Here is a 21,803-nt window from a genome sequence, read left to right as displayed (position 1 = left end):
CTCTCCTTCACCAGTTCTCCTGTATACCAGACCTCTCCTTCACCAGTTCTCCTGTATACCAGACCTCTCGTTCACCAGTTCTCCTATATACCAGACCTCTCCTTCACCAGTTCTCCTGTATACCAGACCTCTCCTTCACCAGTTCTCCTATATACCAGACCTCTCCCTCACCAGTTCTCCTGTATACCAGACCTCTCCTTCACCAGTTCTCCTGTATACCAGACCTCTCCTTCACCAGTTCTCCTGTATACCAGACCTCTTCCATGTGCCAGATCTATTTCCTTTTCTCTCATTGTCCATCCAATTTCTCCTAATAATCAGACCACTCCTCTAGTTCGTTGACTAGCTCCTTCTCCAGTTTTCCATGGTCTCGGACACTCCCTTTGTTTCCACCTGCATTGCTATCTGTATATTCGCCAGCTTTCCTTTCCACAGAAAATCTGCTACTTGTCTCACCTGCTGCAGGAGCTTCCGGGAACAGACATTTTTGTGGTGTGATGTATTAATCATTTGACTGTGCCCCAACATCCTTATGTATAGGGTACTGTGTACAGAGTACAGGGGCCACGGAGCCAAGTTCATGTCCTCATGGCCACCCACATAGAAACCAGGTTCACTTCTTTGTGCGTGTGGGTTTGACAAAAGAATTAGGGCTTAGGAATCAGGTAGATGGGGGTCATGAAGCTGAGACCACCACTAATCCTGGAGCGAATTTACATTGGCCACTGAACAGCACATGGTCCAATGTCTGGCACCATGACAGTTCTGTGCACCATCACCCCGTAACCCCAGGGACGAACCCTGCCGGTAAGTACATGAATGCTGCTCAACGTGGTAAGGGTATTCCCCTAATTCCACTCTACCAGGATATGCAGGCAGGTGATATCCAGGTATATAAGGGACAGGTAAGTGATTTGGGAGAGCTCATACCTCAAGTGTGTCCTTCTGTGTCCTCAGTACTAGGCAGTCACAACCAGTCACCAAATGACACAATCAGCTCATTGTGCCGCTGCGTAACACAGGACACACTCAAGGTGAAAGAGGGAGAGAGACGGGTGCTGCTGGGAGAGAGAGGTGAGCGCCCACAGACATTCTCACTATCGTAGGCAGGGTGCTGGGGTGTGTGAGGGAACCAACAGGGTGCCAAGTGTGGAGGCACTGAGACTGGCAGACTATGAGGGCTGCAATGGTGATGGGTATCTGAAGAGTGATGTGACAGGGTGCTTGGTGTGTAAGAGGTTTGGTGACAGGGTGCTGAGTGTATGAGGAGGTTGTAGGGTGCAGTGACAGGGTTTTGGATGTGTGGGGTGCACTTATATAATAATGAGTGTGTTGGACACTGAGTTGAGTGGAGCAAGAACATAGTTTAGGTGACAGGTTGTTGGATCTGCAGGGAGATGGCTGTGTGTTGTGATCACAGGGTGCTGGCTACAAGACTGAGGGGTCAGCCTGCTTATAGTTTATGATAAAGTGGTACTAGAGTAACCTGGGGTGCAGTACTGAGTAACCTGGTGCTGGGAGATTATGGTGAAAAGAGGCAATGTACTGGGTAATTCCATGCCGCAGGAACAGGGTGTAACATGAGTTGAAGGGTGCAGGAGTGAAAGGGTGCTGGCCATGTGAAGTGCAGTAACATGGTCCTGGCTACCTGCAGTAATGGATGCAGTAAAGGGTTTTGTACCAGGGGGCTGGATGTAGATGAGGTGCAGTACCAGGGGGCTGGATGTAGATGAGGTGCAGTACCAGCGGTCTGGATGTACATGGGGTTCAATACTAGGGAGCTGGATTTATATGGGTTGCAGTGCCAGGGGGCTGGATGCATATGGGGTGCAGTACCAGGGGGCTGGATGTACATGGGGTTCAATACCAGGGGACTGGATGTATATGGGGTGCAGTACCAGGGGGCTGGATGTACATGGGGTGCAGTACTAGGGGGCTGGATGTACATGGGGTTCAATACCACAGTCTGGGTGTATATGGGGTGCAGTACCAGGGGGCTGGATGTATATGGGGTGCAGTACCAGGGGGCTGGATGTATATGGGGTGCAGTACAGGAGGCTGGATTTATATGAGGTGCAGTACAACAGGGCTGGATGTACATGGGGTGCAGTACCAGGGGGTTAAATATATATGGGGTGTAGTACCAGGGGGCTGGATGTATATGGAATGCAGTACAAGAGGGCTGGATGAACACTGGGTGCTGTTCCAGGGGGCAGGATGGATATTGGGTGCAATACCCCATATACATCCAGTACTAGGGTGCTGGATGTATATGGGGTGCAGTACCAGAGGTCTGGATGTATATTGGGTGCAGTACCAGGGGGGTGGATGTAAATGGGGTGCAGTACTAGGGGCCTGGATGTATATTGGGTGGGTGCCAGTGGGTTGGATGTATATGGGGTGCAGTACTAGGGGGCTGGATGTAGATGGGGTGCAGTACTAGGGGGCTGGATGTATATTGGGTGCAGTACCAGGGGGCTGGATGTAGATGGGGTGCAGTGCTAGGGGGCTGGATGCACATGGGGTGCAGTACCAGGGGGCTGAATGTACATGGGGTGCAGTACTAGGGGGGTGAATGTACATGGGGTGCAATACCAGGGGGCTGGATGTATATGGGGTGCAGTACTAGGGGGGTGAATGTACATGGGGTGCAATACCAGGGGGCTGGATGTATATGGGGTGCAGTACTAGGGGGCTGGATGTACATGGGGTGCAGTACCAGGGGGTTGGATGTATATGGGGTGCAGTACTAGGGGGCTGGATGTACATGGTGTACAGTACTAGGGGGGGTGAATGTATATGGGGTGCAATACCAGGGGGCTGGATGTGTATGGGGTGCAGTACTAGGGGGCTGGATGTACATGGGGTGCAGTACCAGGGGGCTGGATGTATATGGGGCGCTGTACCATGGGGCTGGATGTACATGAGGTGCAGTACTAGGGGGCTGGATGTATATGGTGTGCAGTACCAGGGGGCTGGATGTATATGGGGTGCAGTACCAGAGGTCTGGATGTATATTGGGTGCAGTACCAGAGGTCTGGATGTATACTGGGTGCAGTACCAGGGGGCTGGATGTATATGGGGTGCAGTACCAGGGGGCTGAATGAACATGGGGTGCAGTACCAGGGGGCTGGATGTACATGGGGTGCAGTACTAGGGGGCTGGATGTACATGGTGTGCAGTACTAGGGGGCTGGATGTATATGGGGTGCAGTACTAGGGGGCTGGATGTACATGGGGTTCAATACCACAGTCTGGGTGTATATGGGGTGCAGTACCAGGGGGCTGGATGTATATGGAGTGCAGTACAGGAGGCTGGATTTATATGAGGTGCAGCACAACAGGGCTGGATGTACATGGGGTGCAGTACCAGGGGGTTGGATATATATGGGGTGTAGTACCAGGGGGCTGGATGTATATGGGATGCAGTACAAGAGGGCTGGATGAACATTGGGTGCTGTTCCAGGGGGCAGGATGGATATTGGGTGCAATACCCCATATACATCCAGTACTAGGGTGCTGGATGTATATGGGGTGCAGTACCAGAGGTCTGGATGTATATTGGGTGCAGTACCAGGGGGGTGGATGTAAATGGGGTGCAGTACTAGGGGGCTGGATGTATATTGGGTGGGTGCCAGTGGGTTGGATGTATATGGGGTGCAGTACTAGGGGGCTGGATGTAGATGGGGTGCAGTACTAGGGGGCTGGATGTATATTGGGTGCAGTACCAGGGGGCTGGATGTAGATGGGGTGCAGTGCTAGGGGGCTGGATGCACATGGGGTGCAGTACCAGGGGGCTGAATGTACATGGGGTGCAGTACTAGGGGGGTGAATGTACATGGGGTGCAAAACCAGGGGGCTGGATGTACATGGGGTGCAGTACTAGGGGGCTGGATGTACATGGGGTGCAGTACCAGGGGGTTGGATGTATATGGGGTGCAGTACTAGGGGGCTGGATGTACATGGTGTACAGTACTAGGGGGGTGAATGTATATGGGGTGCAATACCAGGAGGCTGGATGTGTATGGGGTGCAGTACCAGGGGGCTGGATGTATATGGGGCGCTGTACCATGGGGCTGGATGTACATGAGGTGCAGTACTAGGGGGCTGGATGTATATGCTGTGCAGTACCAGGGGGCTGGATGTATATGGGGTGCAGTACCAGAGGTCTGGATGTATATTGGGTGCAGTACCAGAGGTCTGGATGTATACTGGGTGCAGTACCAGGGGGCTGAATGTACATGGGGTGCAGTACCAGGGGGCTGAATGTACATGGGGTGCAGTACTAGGGGGCTGGATGTACATGGGGTGCAGTACTAGGGGCTGGATGTACATGGGGTGCAGTACTAGGGGCTGGATGTACATGGTGTGCAGTACTAGGGGGCTGGATGTATATGGGGTGCAGTACTAGGGGGCTGGATGTATATGGGGTGCAGTACCAGAGGTCTGGATGTATATTGGGTGCAGTACCAGGGGGCTGGATGTACATGTGGTGCAGTACCAGGGGGCTGGATGTATATGGGGTGCAGTACCAGAGGTCTGGATGTATATGGGGTGCAGTACCAAGGGGCTGGATGTATATGGGGTGCAGTACCAGGGGGCTGGATGTACATGGGGTGCAGTACCAGGGGGCTGGATGTACATGGGGTGCAGTACCAGGGGGCTGGATGTACATGGGGTGCAGTACCAGGGGGCTGGATGTACATGGGGTGCAGTACCAGGGGGCTGGATGTACATGGGGTGCAGTACCAGGGGGCTGGATGTACATGGGGTGCAGTACCAGGGGGCTGGATGTACATGGGGTGCAGTACCAGGGGGCTGGATGTACATGGGGTGCAGTACCAGGGGGCTGGATGTACATGGTGTACAGTACTAGGGCTCTGGATGTACATGGGGTGCAGTACCAGGGGGCTGGATGTACATGGGGTGCAGTACCAGGGGGCTGGATGTACATGGGGTGCAGTACCAGGGGGCTGGATGTACATGGGGTGCAGTACCAGGGGGCTGGATGTACATGGGGTGCAGTACCAGGGGGCTGGGTGTACATGGGGTGCAGTACCAGGGGGCTGGGTGTACATGGGGTGCAGTACCAGGGGGCTGGATGTACATGGGGTGCAGTACCAGGGGGCTGGATGTACATGGGGTGCAGTACCAGGGGGCTGGATGTACATGGGGTGCAGTACCAGGGGGCTGGATGTACATGGGGTGCAGTACCAGGGGGCTGGATGTACATGGGGTGCAGTACCAGGGGGCTGGATGTACATGGGGTGCAGTACCAGGGGGCTGGATGTACATGGGGTGCAGTACCAGGGGGCTGGATGTACATGGGGTACCAGTGGATAGTGGATATATGTAAGGTGCAGGATCATTACAATCACTCGGGGGGCAGTATCTATAGGTAGCGCCGTTGTGGTTGTACTACTTGGTGCTTGTATATTATGTCATTGGCTGCTTTGGTCACTCCATAAATAAGTAATAGGTTGGTGAATGTCGGAGCGAGGGAGCTGGAGGGGTGTGGGGTGTTTTCCGTGTACACATGTTTTGTTATTACTTGTGATAATTATGGTGTGTGATAATGAGTGTCTTCTGTCCGTGTATCATACATGACCCCCAATATCCAGCATCCACCTCTCCTCCCAGGCTTCCTGCCTCAGTCACAGATACTTCTGCTGACCCAGATGACCCCAGACATGACCCTTGGTGCCACCCCGAGCCCAGGAGACCTAGGGGTCATAAGAAGAGACCAGTACTATAGACCATACATTATAGTTACACCTATAGCCCATAGATGCCACCCTGGGTGTACACAGTCCTTGCTCTGGGATTTGTAGTCCCACACCCCGTGTAGTAGTATGACCCCAGAGCAGGTTCACAGCCCGGTGGATGTGGTCTCTCCTGGTTAATAAGTACTTGCACTCTCGCCCTTTCGGTGGCTGTCACTTACCCGCAGCCTCTCTGTCCTCTAGCTCTGCTGTCATTGTAAGAAATATCTCCTGCATCTTGTTTGACAGAAAACAAAGACTTCCTGCAAATCCAAGATTCCTGATACCAGGTGAGAGTCCTCATCACCACCCGCATGGTAGGATTAGATACACAGCTCAGCAGACTGTATCACACAGGATAGGATTAGATACACAGCTCATCAGACTGTATCACACATGATAGGATTAGATACACAGCTAAGAAGGCTGTATCACACAATGATAGGATTAGATACACAGCTAAGAAGGCTGTATTACACAATGATAGGATTAGATACACAGCTCATCAGACTGTATCACACATGATAGGATTAGATACACAGCTCAGCAGACTGTATCACACATGATAGGATTAGATACACAGCTCAGCAGACTGTATCACACAATGGGGCTCATTTACTAAGGGCTCGGTGGCCGCACTTTTTCAGCAATTTTTCCATTTTGTGCCGAATTCTGCTGGGATTTTGGCGCACGCGATCAGATTTTGGCGCCGTCTTTCACGCGACAGAAATCGAGGGCGTGGCCGTCAGACAACCGGACGGATTCGGAAAAACTGCGGAATTTAAAAAACGAAAAGTGGCGCAAGATCAAGCACTTACATGCACCGGGAAGAAGGTGGTGAACTCCGGCGGACCTCGGCGCAACAGCGACACCTACTGGATATCGGGCACACGACCTTAGTGAATCCCGGCAGAACCCGAATCCTCGTCGGAGAACGGGCCGCGGGATCGCGACTGGACCGGGTAAGTAAATGAGCCCCATTGTATGATTAGAGACACTGTTCAGAAGGCTGTATAACCAGATGAGATACATGGCTCAGTAGACTGCATGGCTTAAAGGAAATCTACCACGAAAATCCATCCTGATAAACCAGGGACATTACTCATAGATCCAGACAACGGGACTGTGGTATCTTCTTATATTTGTGATCCTTGGCCTCCTTCCTTCTAAAGTCAACATTTAAAATTATGCTAATAAACTGGAATGGATCCTATCACTAGGGGTGACTGTCCTATGCCATGGTCCCCCACATCATCACACCAGCAGGGGGCAGTGTGTCCTCCTATCACTACTAGGGGTGACTGTCCTATACCATGGCCCCCACATCATCACACCAGCAGGGGGCAGTGTGTCCTCCTATCACTACTAGGGGTGACTGTCCTATACCATGGCCCCTACATCATCACACCAGCAGAGGGCAGTGTGTCCTCCTATCACTACTAGGGGTGACTGTCCTATACCATGGCTCCAATGATCATCACACCAGCAGGGGGCAGTGTGTCCTCCTATCACTGCTAGGGGTGACTGTCCTAGACCATGGCCCCCACATCATCACACCAGCAGGGGGCAGTGTGTCCTCCTATCACTACTAGGGGTGACTGTCCTAGACCATGGCCCCCACATCATCACACTAGCAGGGGGCAGTGTGTCCTCCTATCACTGCTAGGGGTGACTGTCCTATACCATGGCCCCCCACATCATCACATCAGCAGGGGGCAGTGTGTCCTCCTATCACTTGTAGGGGGTGACCGTCCTATGCCATGTACCCCACATCATCACACCAGCATGGGGCAGTGTGTCCTCCTATCACTTGTAGGGGGTGACCGTCCTATGCCATTTACCCCACATCATTACACCATCATATAACGGTTGTAAAAATATTGTGGATGTCTCTAGATGCAGAAGAGTTAATAGTTTGCAGTCACCTTCATGTATGTAAACCTCCAGCGATCACCTATTGATTGAGGGGTCATTGTCCTATATGTCACTTACATTTATAACACGGGACAGCAGGGGGAGCCCAGGAGTGAGATACACCAAATGTATGTGAGCGGCGGTACAACCCAAACGTCACACCGCGCCAGGAAAGAGTTACTGGCATCAAGTGTGTGACCGTACTGACGATATATGGAAGGGATCACAATATACAGAGAAGGACACAGCAAGCGCTTCTAACCTGTATACAAGATGAGAAACAGCTGCACATGGAGGATACAGGTTTTGTATTGTATCCTGCCACACATTTACCTCTTACTGGATGTCCTATGCCATGGCCCCCACATCATCACACCAGCAGGGGGCAGTGTGTCCTCCTATCACTACTAGGGGTGACTGTCATATACCATGGCCCCCACATCATCACACCAGCAGGGGGCAGTGCGTCCTCCTATCACTACTAGGGGTGACTGTCCTATACCATGGCCCCCACATCATCACACCAGCAGGGGGCAGTGTGTCCTCCTATCACTGCTAGGGGTGATTGTCCTATACCATGGCCCCCACATCATCACACCAGCAGGGGGCAGTGTGTCCTCCTATCACTACTAGCGGTGACTGTCCTATACCATGGCCCCCACATCATCACACCAGCAGGGGCAGTGTGTCCTCCTATCACTACTAGGGGTGACTGTCCTATACCATGGCCCCCACATCATCACACCAGCAGGGGGCAGTGTGTCCTCCTATCACTGCTAAGGATGACTGACTGTCCTGTGCCATGGCCTACACATCATCACACCAGCAGGGGGCAGTGTGTCCTCCTATCAATACTAGGGGTGACTGTCCTATACCATGGCCCCCACATCATCACACCAGCAGGGGGCAGTGTGTCCTCCTATCACTGCTAAGGATGACTGACTGTCCTGTGCCATGGCCTACACATCATCACACCAGCAGGGGGCAGTGTGTCCTCCTATCAATACTAGGGGTGACTGTCCTATACCATGGCCCCCACATCATCACACCAGCAGGGGGCAGTGTGTCCTCCTATCACTGCTAAGGATGACTGACTGTCCTGTGCCATGGCCTACACATCATCACACCAGCAGGGGGCAGTGTGTCCTCCTATCAATACTAGGGGTGACTGTCATATACCATGGCCCCCACATCATCACACCAGCAGGGGGCAGTGTGTCCTCCTATCAATACTAGGGGTGACTGTCCTATACCATGGCCCCCACATCATCACACCAGCAGGGGGTAGTGTGTCCTCCTATCAATCCTAGGGGTGACTGTCCTGTGTCATAGCCTGTACATCATCACACCAGCAGGGGGCAGTGCGTCCTCCTATCACTCCTAGGGATGACTGAGTGTCCTATGCCATGATCCCCACATCATCAAACCAGCAGGGGGCAGTGTGTCCCCTTATCACTTCTAGGGGTGATCTACTGTCCTGTGCCATGAACCCCACATCATCACACCAGCAGGGGGAAGTGTGTCCCCCTATCTCTACTAATGGTGACTGACTGTCCTATGCTATGACTCCACTTCGTCACACCAGCAGGGGGCAGTGTGTCTTCCTATCACTACTACGGGTGACTGTCCTATACCATGGCCCCCACATCATCACACCAGCAGGGGGAAGTGTGTCCTCCTATCACTACTAGGGGTGACTGACTGTCCTATGCTATGACTCCACTTCGTCACACCAGCAGGGGGCAGTGTGTCCTTCTATCACTTCTAGGGGTGACTGTCCTGTGCCATGGCCACCCACATCATCATACCAGCAAGGGGCCATGTGTCCTCCTATCACTACTAGGGGTGATCGATTGTCCTGTGCCATGTACCCCACATCATCTCACCAGCAGGAGGCAGTGTGTCCCCCTATCACTTCTAGGGATGACTGTCCTATGCCATGGCCCTCCACATCATCATACCTGCAGGGGGCAGTGTACCCTCCTATGACTCATATGGAAGACTGGCTGTCCTATAGCATGGCCCCCACATCATCACACCAGCAGGGGGCAGTGTCTCCTCCTATCTCTACTAATGGTAACTGACTGTCCTCTGCTATGACTCTACACATCATCACAGCAGCAGGGGGCAGGGTGTCCTAGTATCACTGCTAGGGGTGACTGTCCTATTCCATGGCCACCCACATCATTATACCAGCAGGGGGCAGTGTGTCCTTCTATCACTTGTAGAGGGTGACTGTCCTATACCATGGCCCCCACATCATCCCACCAGCAGGGGGCAGTGTGTCCTCCTATCACAACTAGGGGTGACTGTCCTATACCATGGCTCCCCACATCGTCACACCAGCAGGGGGCAATGTGTCCTCCTATTACTGCTAGGGGTGACTGTCCTATACCATGGCCCCCACATCATCACACCAACAGGGGGCAGTGTGTCCTCCTATCACTACTAGGGTTGACTGTCCTATACCATGGCTCCCCACATCATCACACCAGCAGGGGGCAGTGTGTCCTCCTATCACTATTAGGGGTGACTGTCCTATACCATGGCCCCTACATCATGACACCAGCAGGGGCAGTGTGTCCTCCTATCACTACTAGGGGTAACTGTCCTAGACCATGGCCCCCACATCATCACACCAGCAGGGGGCATTATGTCCTCCTGTTACTGCTAGGGGTGACTGTCCTATACCATGGCCCCCACATCATCACACCAGCAGGGGGCAGTGTGTCCTCCTATCACTGCTAGGGGTGACTTTCCTATACCATGGCCCCCACATCATCACATCAGCAGGGGGCAGTGTGTCCTCCTATCACTGCTAGGGGTGACTGTCCTATACCATGGCCCCCACATCATCACACCAGCAGGGGGCAGTGTGTCCTCCTATCACTGCTAGGGGTGACTGTCCTATACCATGGCCCCCACATCATCACACCAGCAGGGGGCAGTGTGTCCTCCTATCACTGCTAGGGGTGACTGTCCTATACCATGGCCCCCACATCATCACACCAGCAGGGGGCAGTGTGTCTTCCTATCACTGCTAGGGGTGACTGTCCTATACCATGGCCCCCACATCATCACACCAGCAGGGGCAGTGTGTCCTCCTATCACTACTAGGGGTGACTGTCCTATACCATGGCCCCCACATCATCACACCAGCAGGGGGCAGTGTGTCCTCCTATCACTACTAGGGGTGAGTGTCCTATACCATGGCTCCCACATTATCACACCAGCAGGGGGCAGTGTGTCTTCCTATCACTGCTAGGGGTGACTGTCCTACACCATGCAGTGTAAAGCATGGGGATAATGCAGAATTACTAGCAGACTATAGGGATGCATAGAGACCATTGATAATCATGACAGTCTCCTTTTATTATGCCAGGTATCCAGCGCAGCATCTAATGGCGTCGGAGCAGATACTACAGGGCGCTGCGGATAACCAGTCATGTCCCTCCAGCAGCAGCCCAGAGCCTACAGGTGACAGACAGCAGCCCAGCTGCTGCACTGCTGACTCCAGCCACAAGGTGGCGCCACAGACACATCTAACCACAGCTTTACCTGAAGAGCAGGCAGAGGGGGCACCAGAGAATGAGGGGCACGGGGCAGATACAGGAGGGCAACATGGAGGGGAAGAAGGAGCTGCAATGGAGGAGAGGAAGGAGAAGACTACAGGAGAAGAGGGGACTGATGGAGAATCATCTCACCACGAGACTATGAGACAAGTTCCAGAGAATAAAGAGGAGGGACATGTAGGAGTATTGGTGTCTATAGACGAAAACAGCCCATCAGGGGAGCAAGGAGCAGACCAGGGGTCACAGGTTATGGGTGAGAAGCCAGGACCAGAGGAGACAGGGCCAAAGGTCATGAGTGAGGAGACGGGTGAAGACACAGAACCACGGGTGGCAGGTGAGGAGATGGTGCCACAGGTGGTGGGTGAGGAAACTGCACCACAGGGGGCGAGTGAAGAGACTGCACCACAGGTGGTGGGTGAGGAGACTGCACCACAGGCGGTGGGTGAGGAGACCGGACCACAGGTGGTGGGTGAGGAGACTGTGCCACAGGGGGCGAGTGAGGAGACGGTGTTACAGGTGGTGGGTGAGGGGTCTGTGCCATGGAGTGTGGGTGAAGAGACAAAACAACAAGTGGTTGATGAGACTGTGCCACAGGGGACGGGTGAAGAGACGGTGTTACAGGTGGTGGGTGAGGGGTCTGTGCCATGGAGTGAAGAGACAAAACCACAGGGGACGGGTGAGAAGACTGTACCACAAGTGGCGGTTGAAGAGACGGTGCTACATGTAGCGGGTGAGGGGACTGCTGAACCACTGGCGGGCGAGGATACAGGACTACAGGTGGTGGGTGAGGAGACTGCACCAAAATTGACAGATGATAAGAAGGAGACACAGGCTAGTGCTCCTCAGAGTACAGGTGGGGACAGTGCCGCACAGGTGCCTGACTCAGGTGTGCACCACAATCCAGAGCCACAGGTGTCAGCAGCAGGTGAGAAGTGGTTGGACACGCTGGTGCACTCTATAGTGACTGAGGCGACGGGCGAGGGGGCCTCTACAGCTGCCCAGGGAGATGCCATTACAGTCATTATACAGGAAGAAGAACATTCCACCAGACAAGTGACGGGAGAGGAAACAATGACAGGTGAACAGCAAGCAGGTGCACAGGTGGATCCTGACACACAGGTGTCTAGTGACAACACACACGTGTCAGGAGACGGGGAGATGGCTACATCTGAGCATGAAGAGACAGGTGCAGGCAGCCAGGCACAGGAGGGTGGAAGAAGTGACCTGGAAGCAGGTGGAGGGCTTGTAGCCTCCGGAGAGGAAGCAGACAGGGAAGTGACACCTGATCTGGACAGGGAGGGGACACTAGAGCCAGACCAGCCTGTAGCATGCCGGGAGAAGGAGTGGCCGCCTCTTATTTGCACTGGCAGTGAGGTAAGAACAGTCACATCGGAGCAGGGAGACACACAGCAAGGGTCAGTCACCCCCATCCAGCCCTCTGACAAGACACCTGACATGAAGGAAAGGGAAATCATAGAGGATGAGCAAACGCCGACCAACGAGACCCCCATAGAGCGCGAGATCCGCCTGGCCATGGAAAGAGAGATGACTCTCCGGCAAGAGAGGGGCATCAGCTCCCCCATTGGAGAGCCGGAGTTGGTGGAGGTGCGGAGAAAGACGATATCACTGCAGCCGGTGACGGCCCCCGGCAAAGAACGGCAGCTGGCGGGGGCACAGATGCAGAGGGAGATCCAACTAGAGACACAAAGGGAGCAGGACCTGGTGGAGCTGGGCAAAGTGATGGGCACCTATGACCGCGGGCCTCAGCAGGAGCTGCAGGAGAAGAAAATGATCTTCGAGAGCATGAAAACAGGTAAGAAATCCTGTTAATGTATAAGCAGATGGGCACACACTGTGCCAAGTGTAAGAAGGAGGATCCACTAAGGGTCCATCTACATGCACCACCTGCCCCATCCACACATCCAAAATCCCTGGTCACTCCCTCAGCCGCTATGAATGGAGCACTGCTTTCCAACAGAATGACATCCTCAACAGGGACTTGTTTTTCCTGTCCTAACCTGTTATTTGAAGCATACAGCCCACCCCATCCATGATACCCAAATCACCCAACTCCTGCCACTGACACCCGCTACATGGTCAGATAAGTTTTGCTCTGTATAAATATCTGTTACAAATAAAAAGTGACAATGGGGCACATTTACTAAGGGTCCGTTGGATGCATTTCCGTCGGGTTTCCCGACTACTTTTGATTTGCGCTGAATTGCCCCGGGTTTTTGGAGCACGTGATCGGATTGTGGCGCATCGGCGCTGGCTTTCATGCAACACAAATTGGAATTTAACATTCAAATTGTGTCGCAAGCCAAGCACTTACACACACCGGGAAGAAGATGGTGAACTCCGGTGGACCTGAGCGGGGAAGCGACACATGCAGGAAATGGATGCACGATCTTAGTGAATCGCTGCAGCTCCAAATCCTCGTCAGACATTCCGGATCGGTCGCGTCAACGGGACGGGTAAGTAAATGTGCCCCATTATCTTCTCATTTATCAATAGTTAAACATTCTATATAAATGCATTATAAAAGGCTCATATAGATAAGAAATAGATGAGAGAAATCAATTCACACATGTAATGTAGGTTTACTTTCACTTTTCAACTTTACATTCATTGATCTCATGATGATACCGAGTTACATCCTGTATTATAACCCAGAGCTGCACTCACTATTCTGCTGCTGCACTCTTTCCCTGGCATGAATGTAATTCTCCTTCTATACCATAAAATAAGAGTGCTAGACGTGTGGCTACGGAAGGGATTATGGTCAGGATTCTTGGATCAGGGTGTGCCTCTCTGCAAACCAAAACCAGTGTCATGACAGGGGCATCAACGTCCTAGTTCGGCATCAAGAATAGAAGGCGGTGTATGGGGTGACAACAGGGTTTAGTAGGTGGCACACCCTGGCAGAGGATGCCAAATATTGAGGGCACTGATTTAGAGAACTTAATATGGGCAATCAGAATGATGATGCCCAGACAAAGAATAGGTATTTTGTGCCTGTCACCTCCTGTACTGTCCAAGAATATAATTTTGGGACTGTAAAACTGAGGGTGCAGCATTATAGGGGTATTATTATCCTGCTGCAGAGCCATCATTATAGGGAGTGTGGATGACACTGCCTCCCCGTCACCCTAATACATTTGTGCCTCTAGTGCATCCTGGAAATCTTTCATTCCAACTCCATCCTTGTTCCTTTCTACAGACAGTACAGACATAGTACAGTACGCTGGATGGAGTGGAGCAGGACACTGTCTGCTTATAACATCTACTATCTATTATAGTCACCATTTACTATACAGTAGACTGCCCCTCCCTGCTTCACAGACTACATTCACTTGATCAATGGTCTACACCTCTATGTATCCACAACATGAGTCAGGTGTCTCCTTGTCCTTGGCCAAGCTAAGAAAAAACATCCAGCAATTCTCTATAAAGTGACCTTCAACATATTATCTCTTGTATTCCTTACAGAGCCAGCTGAAGCTCCCATCAAGAAGAAACAAAATGAGCCGCAACAGCAACCGATAACCCAGGAAGTTCTTCTATCAAATGTCCCCGTATCAACTAACCATGAGGCTCCTTCAAAAGAGACCAAGAAGGGTCCTTCATATGCCGAGGCTAATGGCAGCAATGTCATAATCATAGACCACAGCACTCTGCTCCGAAGGTCTGTTGCAGGGAATAACTATGGCTCCGCCCCTGCTGAGCCCCGCGGCCCCGCCCCTGCTGAACCCCGCCGCTCCGCCCCTGCTGATTCCCGACGATCGACCCCTGCTGAAAGCTATCGTACAAACTCATCAGGATCTCCTCTTTCCAACTCTGTCGACTCTCCCGTTTCTCCTGGAAGCCCCTACCAGCTGCTCCGTTCACCAAGTCCACGCTCCCTCCTGGAGAGAGAAATCGAGGAAGTCAAGGAGAGAGAGCGGGAACTGCAGCGGCAGAGAAGTAACATATATGGAAGCGATGGGGGGGTTGTGGAGACCACACAGAAGGCACAAGAGATCGCGCCTGATGTACAAAGCGTCTACCAACCTGGTGAGAACTTAACTATGGAAATCTTCTCGTTTGTAAGGTTTTCACTGGTTTACTAAACCTCAATAGACAAGTAAACTGAGGGAAGGTCCTATGATCAGGACTGTCATTTATAAGATAGGAGCTATGCAATACTTCAGTTCTCCTGTGGAGGTGCTGTAGATAAACTTGTCTATTTTACAAGGAAAACAACTGCTGAATGGGGGTATCAGGATAACTTTATTATAACTTGGATTACCTCTTAGATCACCTGTCGTTAATGTTCCTATACGTAGGGATAGTGAAAACATATCCTTAGTAATATCACATACCAAGTGTCTCTCACTATATAATCATCTGCGCTATCCTGTCTATGTCATGATGCCATATAGCCCGCGCTAGTGGCCTTCTTCAAATATTAACTTAAAGGGGCGTTCCCATTTCAGCAAATAAATGTGATTGTTTATATAATATAAAGTTATTCAATTTCCCAATATACTTTCTGTATCAATTCCTTACAGTTTCTAGATCTCTGCTTGCTGTCCTGCTATAGGAAGCTTCCAAGTTTACTTCTAGGGGACAGAAATCTGTCCATGGTCACAAAGGTGCACGGCTCGTTATATCCTTGTCATGTGAGGTCACACAGGTGCACGGCTCATTATATCACAGAGAGTAGTCAGAGCCATGCACCTGTGTGACCATAGACAGATTTCTGTCCCCTAGAAGTAAACATGGGGTTTACCTTTTCATCATACAAACAATAACAATTATTTGCTGAAATGGGAACACCCCTTTAAGTAAAGAGCACAGAGGTTTTATTATATGACCTGTAGGAGGGAGGGGCGCATGCATATGTCTTATATCAACAATACCTCACACATACCGACCATAGCTATACAGATCATATACTGGGATTGTCTGCCCCTGTGTTCAGAGAAGAGCGCTCCCACCCCCCAGTATGACTTGTAGGGCTTAGTTTTGGGTCGCTGGGCTACTATACTATGCCATATTAGACCATGTGCAATCCATCTCTGATGAAGGGCTGTTGGTGGCCTAAACGTCACACATTACTGTATCTGGGTCACATGAAGATTGTTCTTTTACATCATTTTTTGTATTTACAATAATTTCCAGCTACAAATGATGGACGCAGTCTAATATTAGGTGGAACGTTTAGTTGGAATCAGTCCAACAACCTGTCATGTGTATTTCAGAGCGTCCAAGCTGGAGGAAGCTAGAGGTTAACTGGCCACCGAACAAAGAGGCGGAAATGAATGGACAACCACAGGTAAGTCAGCCCGGGAGCTGTGTATGTATGTCCGGACCATAAATGATGTCTTTACTGCCCCAGCAGTCATTCTCCAACCTGAGCATCTGTCTATTTGGAGTCATCCAGCCATGAAATCATATACCTGGTGGCTTCATGAGTAATATCTCCGACATGTACTGAACTGGTTAAAACTATCCTTGCATCAATAAGAATAGGCAATGCCCATGGTGTGTTGTCAGAAAATCATATTTCTGGGGGTAGTATCAGGGGTAGTAATTCTCTACCCCTGGTGGATAGTACATTAAGGCTGCATTAAGACGAACGTATGTCCGCACCTGTGTGGTACCCTATCGCTCCGTGCGGTCGCAAGCTTGAGGCCGTAGATACACACACCCCCCCCCCCCCAATACAGTGGTGTGAATGTAGCCTCACAATGACATTCCTGGTGTTTAGAGGGGTTTTTTGTAACATATTTAGTCCAGTATAATAACTTGTGTCTAGGGTATTGTATCTATTGTATCTAGTGTCTAGGGTTGTTGATATCCCTGGTGTCTAGTGGGTCCTCATTTCCTTGTGTCTAGTAGTTGGTTATTATCTCTTGTGGGTAATAAATAATAATTCTGGTGTCTAGTGGGTTATTAATGACATCTCTGAGGTCTAAATGCAGCATCTACAATATCCCTAGTGTCTAGTAGTTTATTTTATGTCCTGAAGGTTGGTAATATTCTCTCTGTTACAAACTATAAGATTTAGTGAACCTTGGTAAATGGTGGATTACTAATTATATCCCTAGTGTCTATTAGTACATTGATAATATCACCAGTGTCTAATAGGGCATTCATATGACAACATGTTAGTTAATTATAATATCCCTGGTTTCTAGTGGGATAATATTAAAGGGAACCTGTCAGCAGAAATGGACTTAATAAACCACTACCGGTATGTTGTCAAGCAGCTATCACACCTTCCAGATCATGTTTCTTTCATGACCCAGTGTGCTGGCATCATGCGGAAAATTTACTTTGCAGTGAGATGTAAATTGGTTAAATAAAGTCAAGGGGGCGGAGATCTTAACACTGGAGTCAAGCTCTCTCTGCCTCAGAAAGTCCCATTCACTGTTAATGTTGGTCCTGCGTCCAGAGACATCATTGACCTCATCTCCTGTCAGAAGAATGATTCCAACCACAGAGGAGGAGGAATTCAGACCTTGACTTCAGTGTTAAACTCTCCTCCTCCATGACTTTAAACAACCATTTTACATTTCACTTAAAAAAGTTGATTTTCTGGATAATGGCACCACACTGAGCTATGAAAGAAACACAAACTAAAGGGTGTTATGCTGCTAAATAGTATCCCTGTTGTATAGAAGGGTATTAAAGACTAATTCCAAGTTACCTTGCCTAAAATAGTTTTAGCACAGCTGGAGAGAGCCTTTTAAAACAATTCCATTGACTTCTTCCTAGCTAGAGATCCATCCTGGTGTATGTATCAGCCCTACTTATAAAATTATCTCCAGCTTCTCTTGAAGTGGGTGTGCATTACCTGGTTATGACATCAGCTAAGAGAACTAAGGTCAGAGCAGCTTCCCTCGCTTCCCATAATTCTGAGCTCCCCTCTCACGCACTATTACTAGCAGCCCAGCCAATCTGGACACAGAATTTCAGGCTGAATCATCTCAGTGTTACTGCTGTACAAGACAGATGTGACCCTGACCTCAACCACATCCATACTAACATGCATTACATTATACACACACAAATTATTACACTCACACATGTACATCTATGCAGTGTTACACAAATATACCTATAATGTATTACAGCCTTATGACTACTATACACTCTACCTGCGATGATGCGCTGTTTATAAGATGCTATTACTCTCCTCTGATCACAGAATAGTGGGAGAGGGGGAGCACAGAGAACGGAGAAGACATAGCACACACAGAAATAGATAGAAGTATCAGACTATGCTAATGCTCCCCCCCTTCTCTTTACTGACCCGACTAAAGCTTTGTAAAGAGATGCATGTGATGCGCAGGGAAGGCTTATACATGATATTCTGTGCACTCTAGATTATTTTTTTAAAACTGAGAGACTGCAGGGGAATGATGCCCTGTGTGTGGGAACACGATGGTCAGACTGTAAACAGGACAGAGCCGACATGACGGAGCTGCTTCCTGTAATCACACTGCATAGCCCCAACCCCTCGCCCTGTGAGACAGAATGAAAGTAGATCATTAGCAAAGAAACAACTGCAATGAGGTAATGATTGTATATTGGAAAAATGTTAGTTTTCAGCTATTGCAGCTTTAGGAGAACCTATCAGTTACGCTGTAATAATTTCCCTGGTGTCTAGTGGAGTATAACACTAATATCTTAATCAGCAAGGCCCAGCTATGTCACTAGTATAATGTGGAACAGATATATGATGGACTATTGTAATAGTAAATCTGACCTATTCACTATATGTTATCTCCCTGTGCCCAGGCTTTGGACAGTCCACACATTCGGAGGCAGCGGAGCACTCTCATCGAGAGCTGGGAATTGGGAAACCCCAATCCCAAGGATGATGAATAAAGCGAGGACTTGTGATAGAACTTGTGACACATGGATGAGAATTCCTTACCTCTCCCCTCTACACCCAGGATATCAGACTGCCATCCTTCTCCTCCTCACCGCCCATTTCAAGGCTTCATCTTACTGACTGTGCCCTCCGCATCACATGATCAGTATCTAATCTGCCAATCAAGCTTTTCTAACCTGTAAAAAAAAAAAATTATTTGTAATAAATTATAGAAAAATGTCACTGTCCGGCATATGTTATAGTTACATGGATAATAATGGGGAATGTACAATCAATCATCAATAAGAGGGTCCTGTATGGATATCATAGAGTGTCTCCCTGCTGGTAATCGTTATGGGAAGTCTCCCTGCAGCGCCACCACAGGGGGAACACAGAATTACACAGTGTCCATTCACATCAATACAGGACCGGTCCTCAAGAGGAAGAGACACTCTTTGTACCCGCTTTCCTATGGAACCACAAGATAAGGATCCTGGGGAGAAGACACAAAGTCATGGATTCTTCGAGACAAGCAAAAGCCATTTTCGCAGGCTGAACATTACTTTGGCCAGAGCTGGACACATTTTCCAGAAATTCCTAATCCATGGAAAGTTTGGACCCACCATGAATGACCTTCCCATATGGTTTAATTACTAAAAATATGAGATGCAAAGAATCAAAAACTTTGTTTTATTTCAATGAAATGAAAAACAAAATGCTTCAATTTTTATAATAAAATATATTACAATTACAGGATGAAAAAAAAAGTGTAATAATAAATCTAGGATTGTGGATCATAAGATGAGATACCAGTGGTACATACAGGTCACGTATAGGATGAGGGGTCATGTAATAACAGATCAGTGATAGATATAGGGCGGTTATAGGATGAGGGGTCATGTAATAACAGATCAGTGATAGATATAGGACGGTTATAGGATGAGGGGATATGTAATAACAGATCAGTGATGGATATAGGACGGTTATAGGATGAGGGGATATGTAATAACAGATCAGTGATGGATATAGGACGGTTATAGGATGAGGGGTCATGTAATAACAGATCAGTGATAGATATAGGGCGGTTATAGGATGAGGGGTCATGTAATAACAGATCAGTGATAGATATAGGATGGTTATAGGATGAGGGGTCATGTAATAACAGATCAGTGATAGATATAGGGCGGTTATAGGATGAGGGGTCATGTAATAACAGATCAGTGATAGATATAGGAACGTTATAGGATGAGGGGGTCATGTAATAACAGATCAGTGATAGATATAGGGCGGTTATAGTATGAGGGGTCATGTAATAACAGATCAGTGATAGATATAGGACAGTTATAGGATGAGGGGATATGTAATAACAGATCAGTGATAGATATAGGAACGTTATAGGATGAGGTGTCATATAATAACAGATCAGTGATAGATATATAGGACGGTTATAGGATGAGGGGACATGTAATAACAGGTCAGTGATAGATATAGGGCGGTTATAGGATGAGGGGTCATGTAATAACAGATCAGTGATAGATATAGGACGGTTATAGGATGAGGGGTCATGTAATAACAGATCAGTGATAGATATAGGAACGTTATAGGATGAGGTGTCATATAATAACAGATCAGTGATAGATATAGGACGGTTATAGGATGAGGGGACATATAATAACAGATCAGTGATGGATATAGGACGGTTATAGGATGAGGGGTCATGTAATAACAGATCAGTGATAGATATAGGACGGTTATAGGATGAGGGGACATGTAATGACAGATCAGTGATAGATATATAGGACAGTTATAGGATGACTGGTCATGTAATAACAGATCAGTGATAGATATAGGACGGCTATAGGATGAGGGGTCATGTAATAACAGGTCAGTGATAGATATAGGAACATTATAGGATGAGGGGTCATGTAATAACAGATCAGTGATAGATATAGGACGGTTATAGGATGAGGGGTCATGTAATAACAGATCAGTGATAGATATAGGAACGTTATAGGATGAGGGGTCATATAATAACAGATCAGTGATAGATATAGGACAGCTATAGGATGAGGGGTCATGTAATAACAGATCACTGATAGATATAGGACGGTTATAGTATGAGGTGTCATGTAATAACAGGTCAGTGATAGATATAGGGCGGTTATAGGATGAGGGGTCATGTAATAACAGATCAGTGATAGATATAGGACAGTTATAGGATGAGGGGACATATAATAACAGATCAGTGATAGATATAGGACAATTATAGGATGAGGGGTCATGTAATGACAGATCAGTGATAGATATAGGAACGTTATAGGATGAGGGGTCATATAATAACAGATCAGTGATAGATATAAGATGGTTATAGTATGAGGGGTCATGTAATAACAGATCACTGATAGATATAGGACGGCTATAGGATGAGGGGTCATGTAATAACAGATCACTGATAGATATAGGACGGTTATAGGATGAGGGGTCATATAATAACAGATCAGTGATAGATATAAGATGGTTATAGTATGAGGGGTCATGTAATAACAGATCAGTGATAGATATAGGACGGTTATAGGATGAGGGGTCATATAATAACAGATCAGTGATAGATATAAGATGGTTATAGTATGAGGGGTCATGTAATAACAGATCAGTGATAGATATAGGACGGTTATAGGATGAGGGGTCATGT

At 48.9% G+C, this 21,803-nt stretch overlaps 2 protein-coding genes across 2 annotated transcripts in view; one reads left to right on the top strand and one right to left on the bottom strand.

Annotated features, from left to right (window-relative positions):
* The window catches only part of PALM3 (paralemmin 3), a 127,275-nt gene that overhangs the window by 92,387 nt on the left and 13,085 nt on the right, over positions 1 to 21,803 (bottom strand). The window contains exon 4 of the mRNA XM_072149724.1: positions 19,175 to 19,308. The gene's annotated coding sequence lies outside the window, so the exon portion shown is untranslated. The remainder of the gene's footprint in view (positions 1 to 19,174; positions 19,309 to 21,803) is intronic.
* MISP3 (MISP family member 3) lies at positions 937 to 19,862 on the top strand. The gene is made up of 6 exons (XM_072149720.1): positions 937 to 1,074; positions 6,011 to 6,051; positions 11,058 to 13,060; positions 14,737 to 15,300; positions 16,491 to 16,564; positions 19,036 to 19,862. Exons 3-6 carry the CDS (start codon positions 11,077 to 11,079, stop codon positions 19,123 to 19,125), a joined length of 2,712 nt encoding a protein of 903 aa, XP_072005821.1. The 5' UTR covers positions 937 to 1,074; positions 6,011 to 6,051; positions 11,058 to 11,076; the 3' UTR covers positions 19,126 to 19,862.

This window comes from Engystomops pustulosus, chromosome 4 (genome assembly GCF_040894005.1).
Source record: "Engystomops pustulosus chromosome 4, aEngPut4.maternal, whole genome shotgun sequence".
Taxonomy (NCBI): domain Eukaryota; kingdom Metazoa; phylum Chordata; class Amphibia; order Anura; family Leptodactylidae; genus Engystomops; species Engystomops pustulosus.
The sequence above is the reverse complement of the archived record's forward strand: the minus strand, read 5'-3'. Positions and strand labels throughout refer to the sequence as shown.

Bases quoted from the DNA above. Each gene is read 5' to 3' on its own strand.
- MISP3 (XM_072149720.1), top strand. From the start codon at position 11,077: ATGGCGTCGGAGCAGATACTACAGGGCGCTGCGGATAACCAGTCATGT. The intron at 15,301-16,490 runs GTGAGAACTTAA...TGTGTATTTCAG, and splicing joins ACAAAGCGTCTACCAACCTG to AGCGTCCAAGCTGGAGGAAG. The intron at 16,565-19,035 runs GTAAGTCAGCCC...CCCTGTGCCCAG, and splicing joins AAATGAATGGACAACCACAG to GCTTTGGACAGTCCACACAT.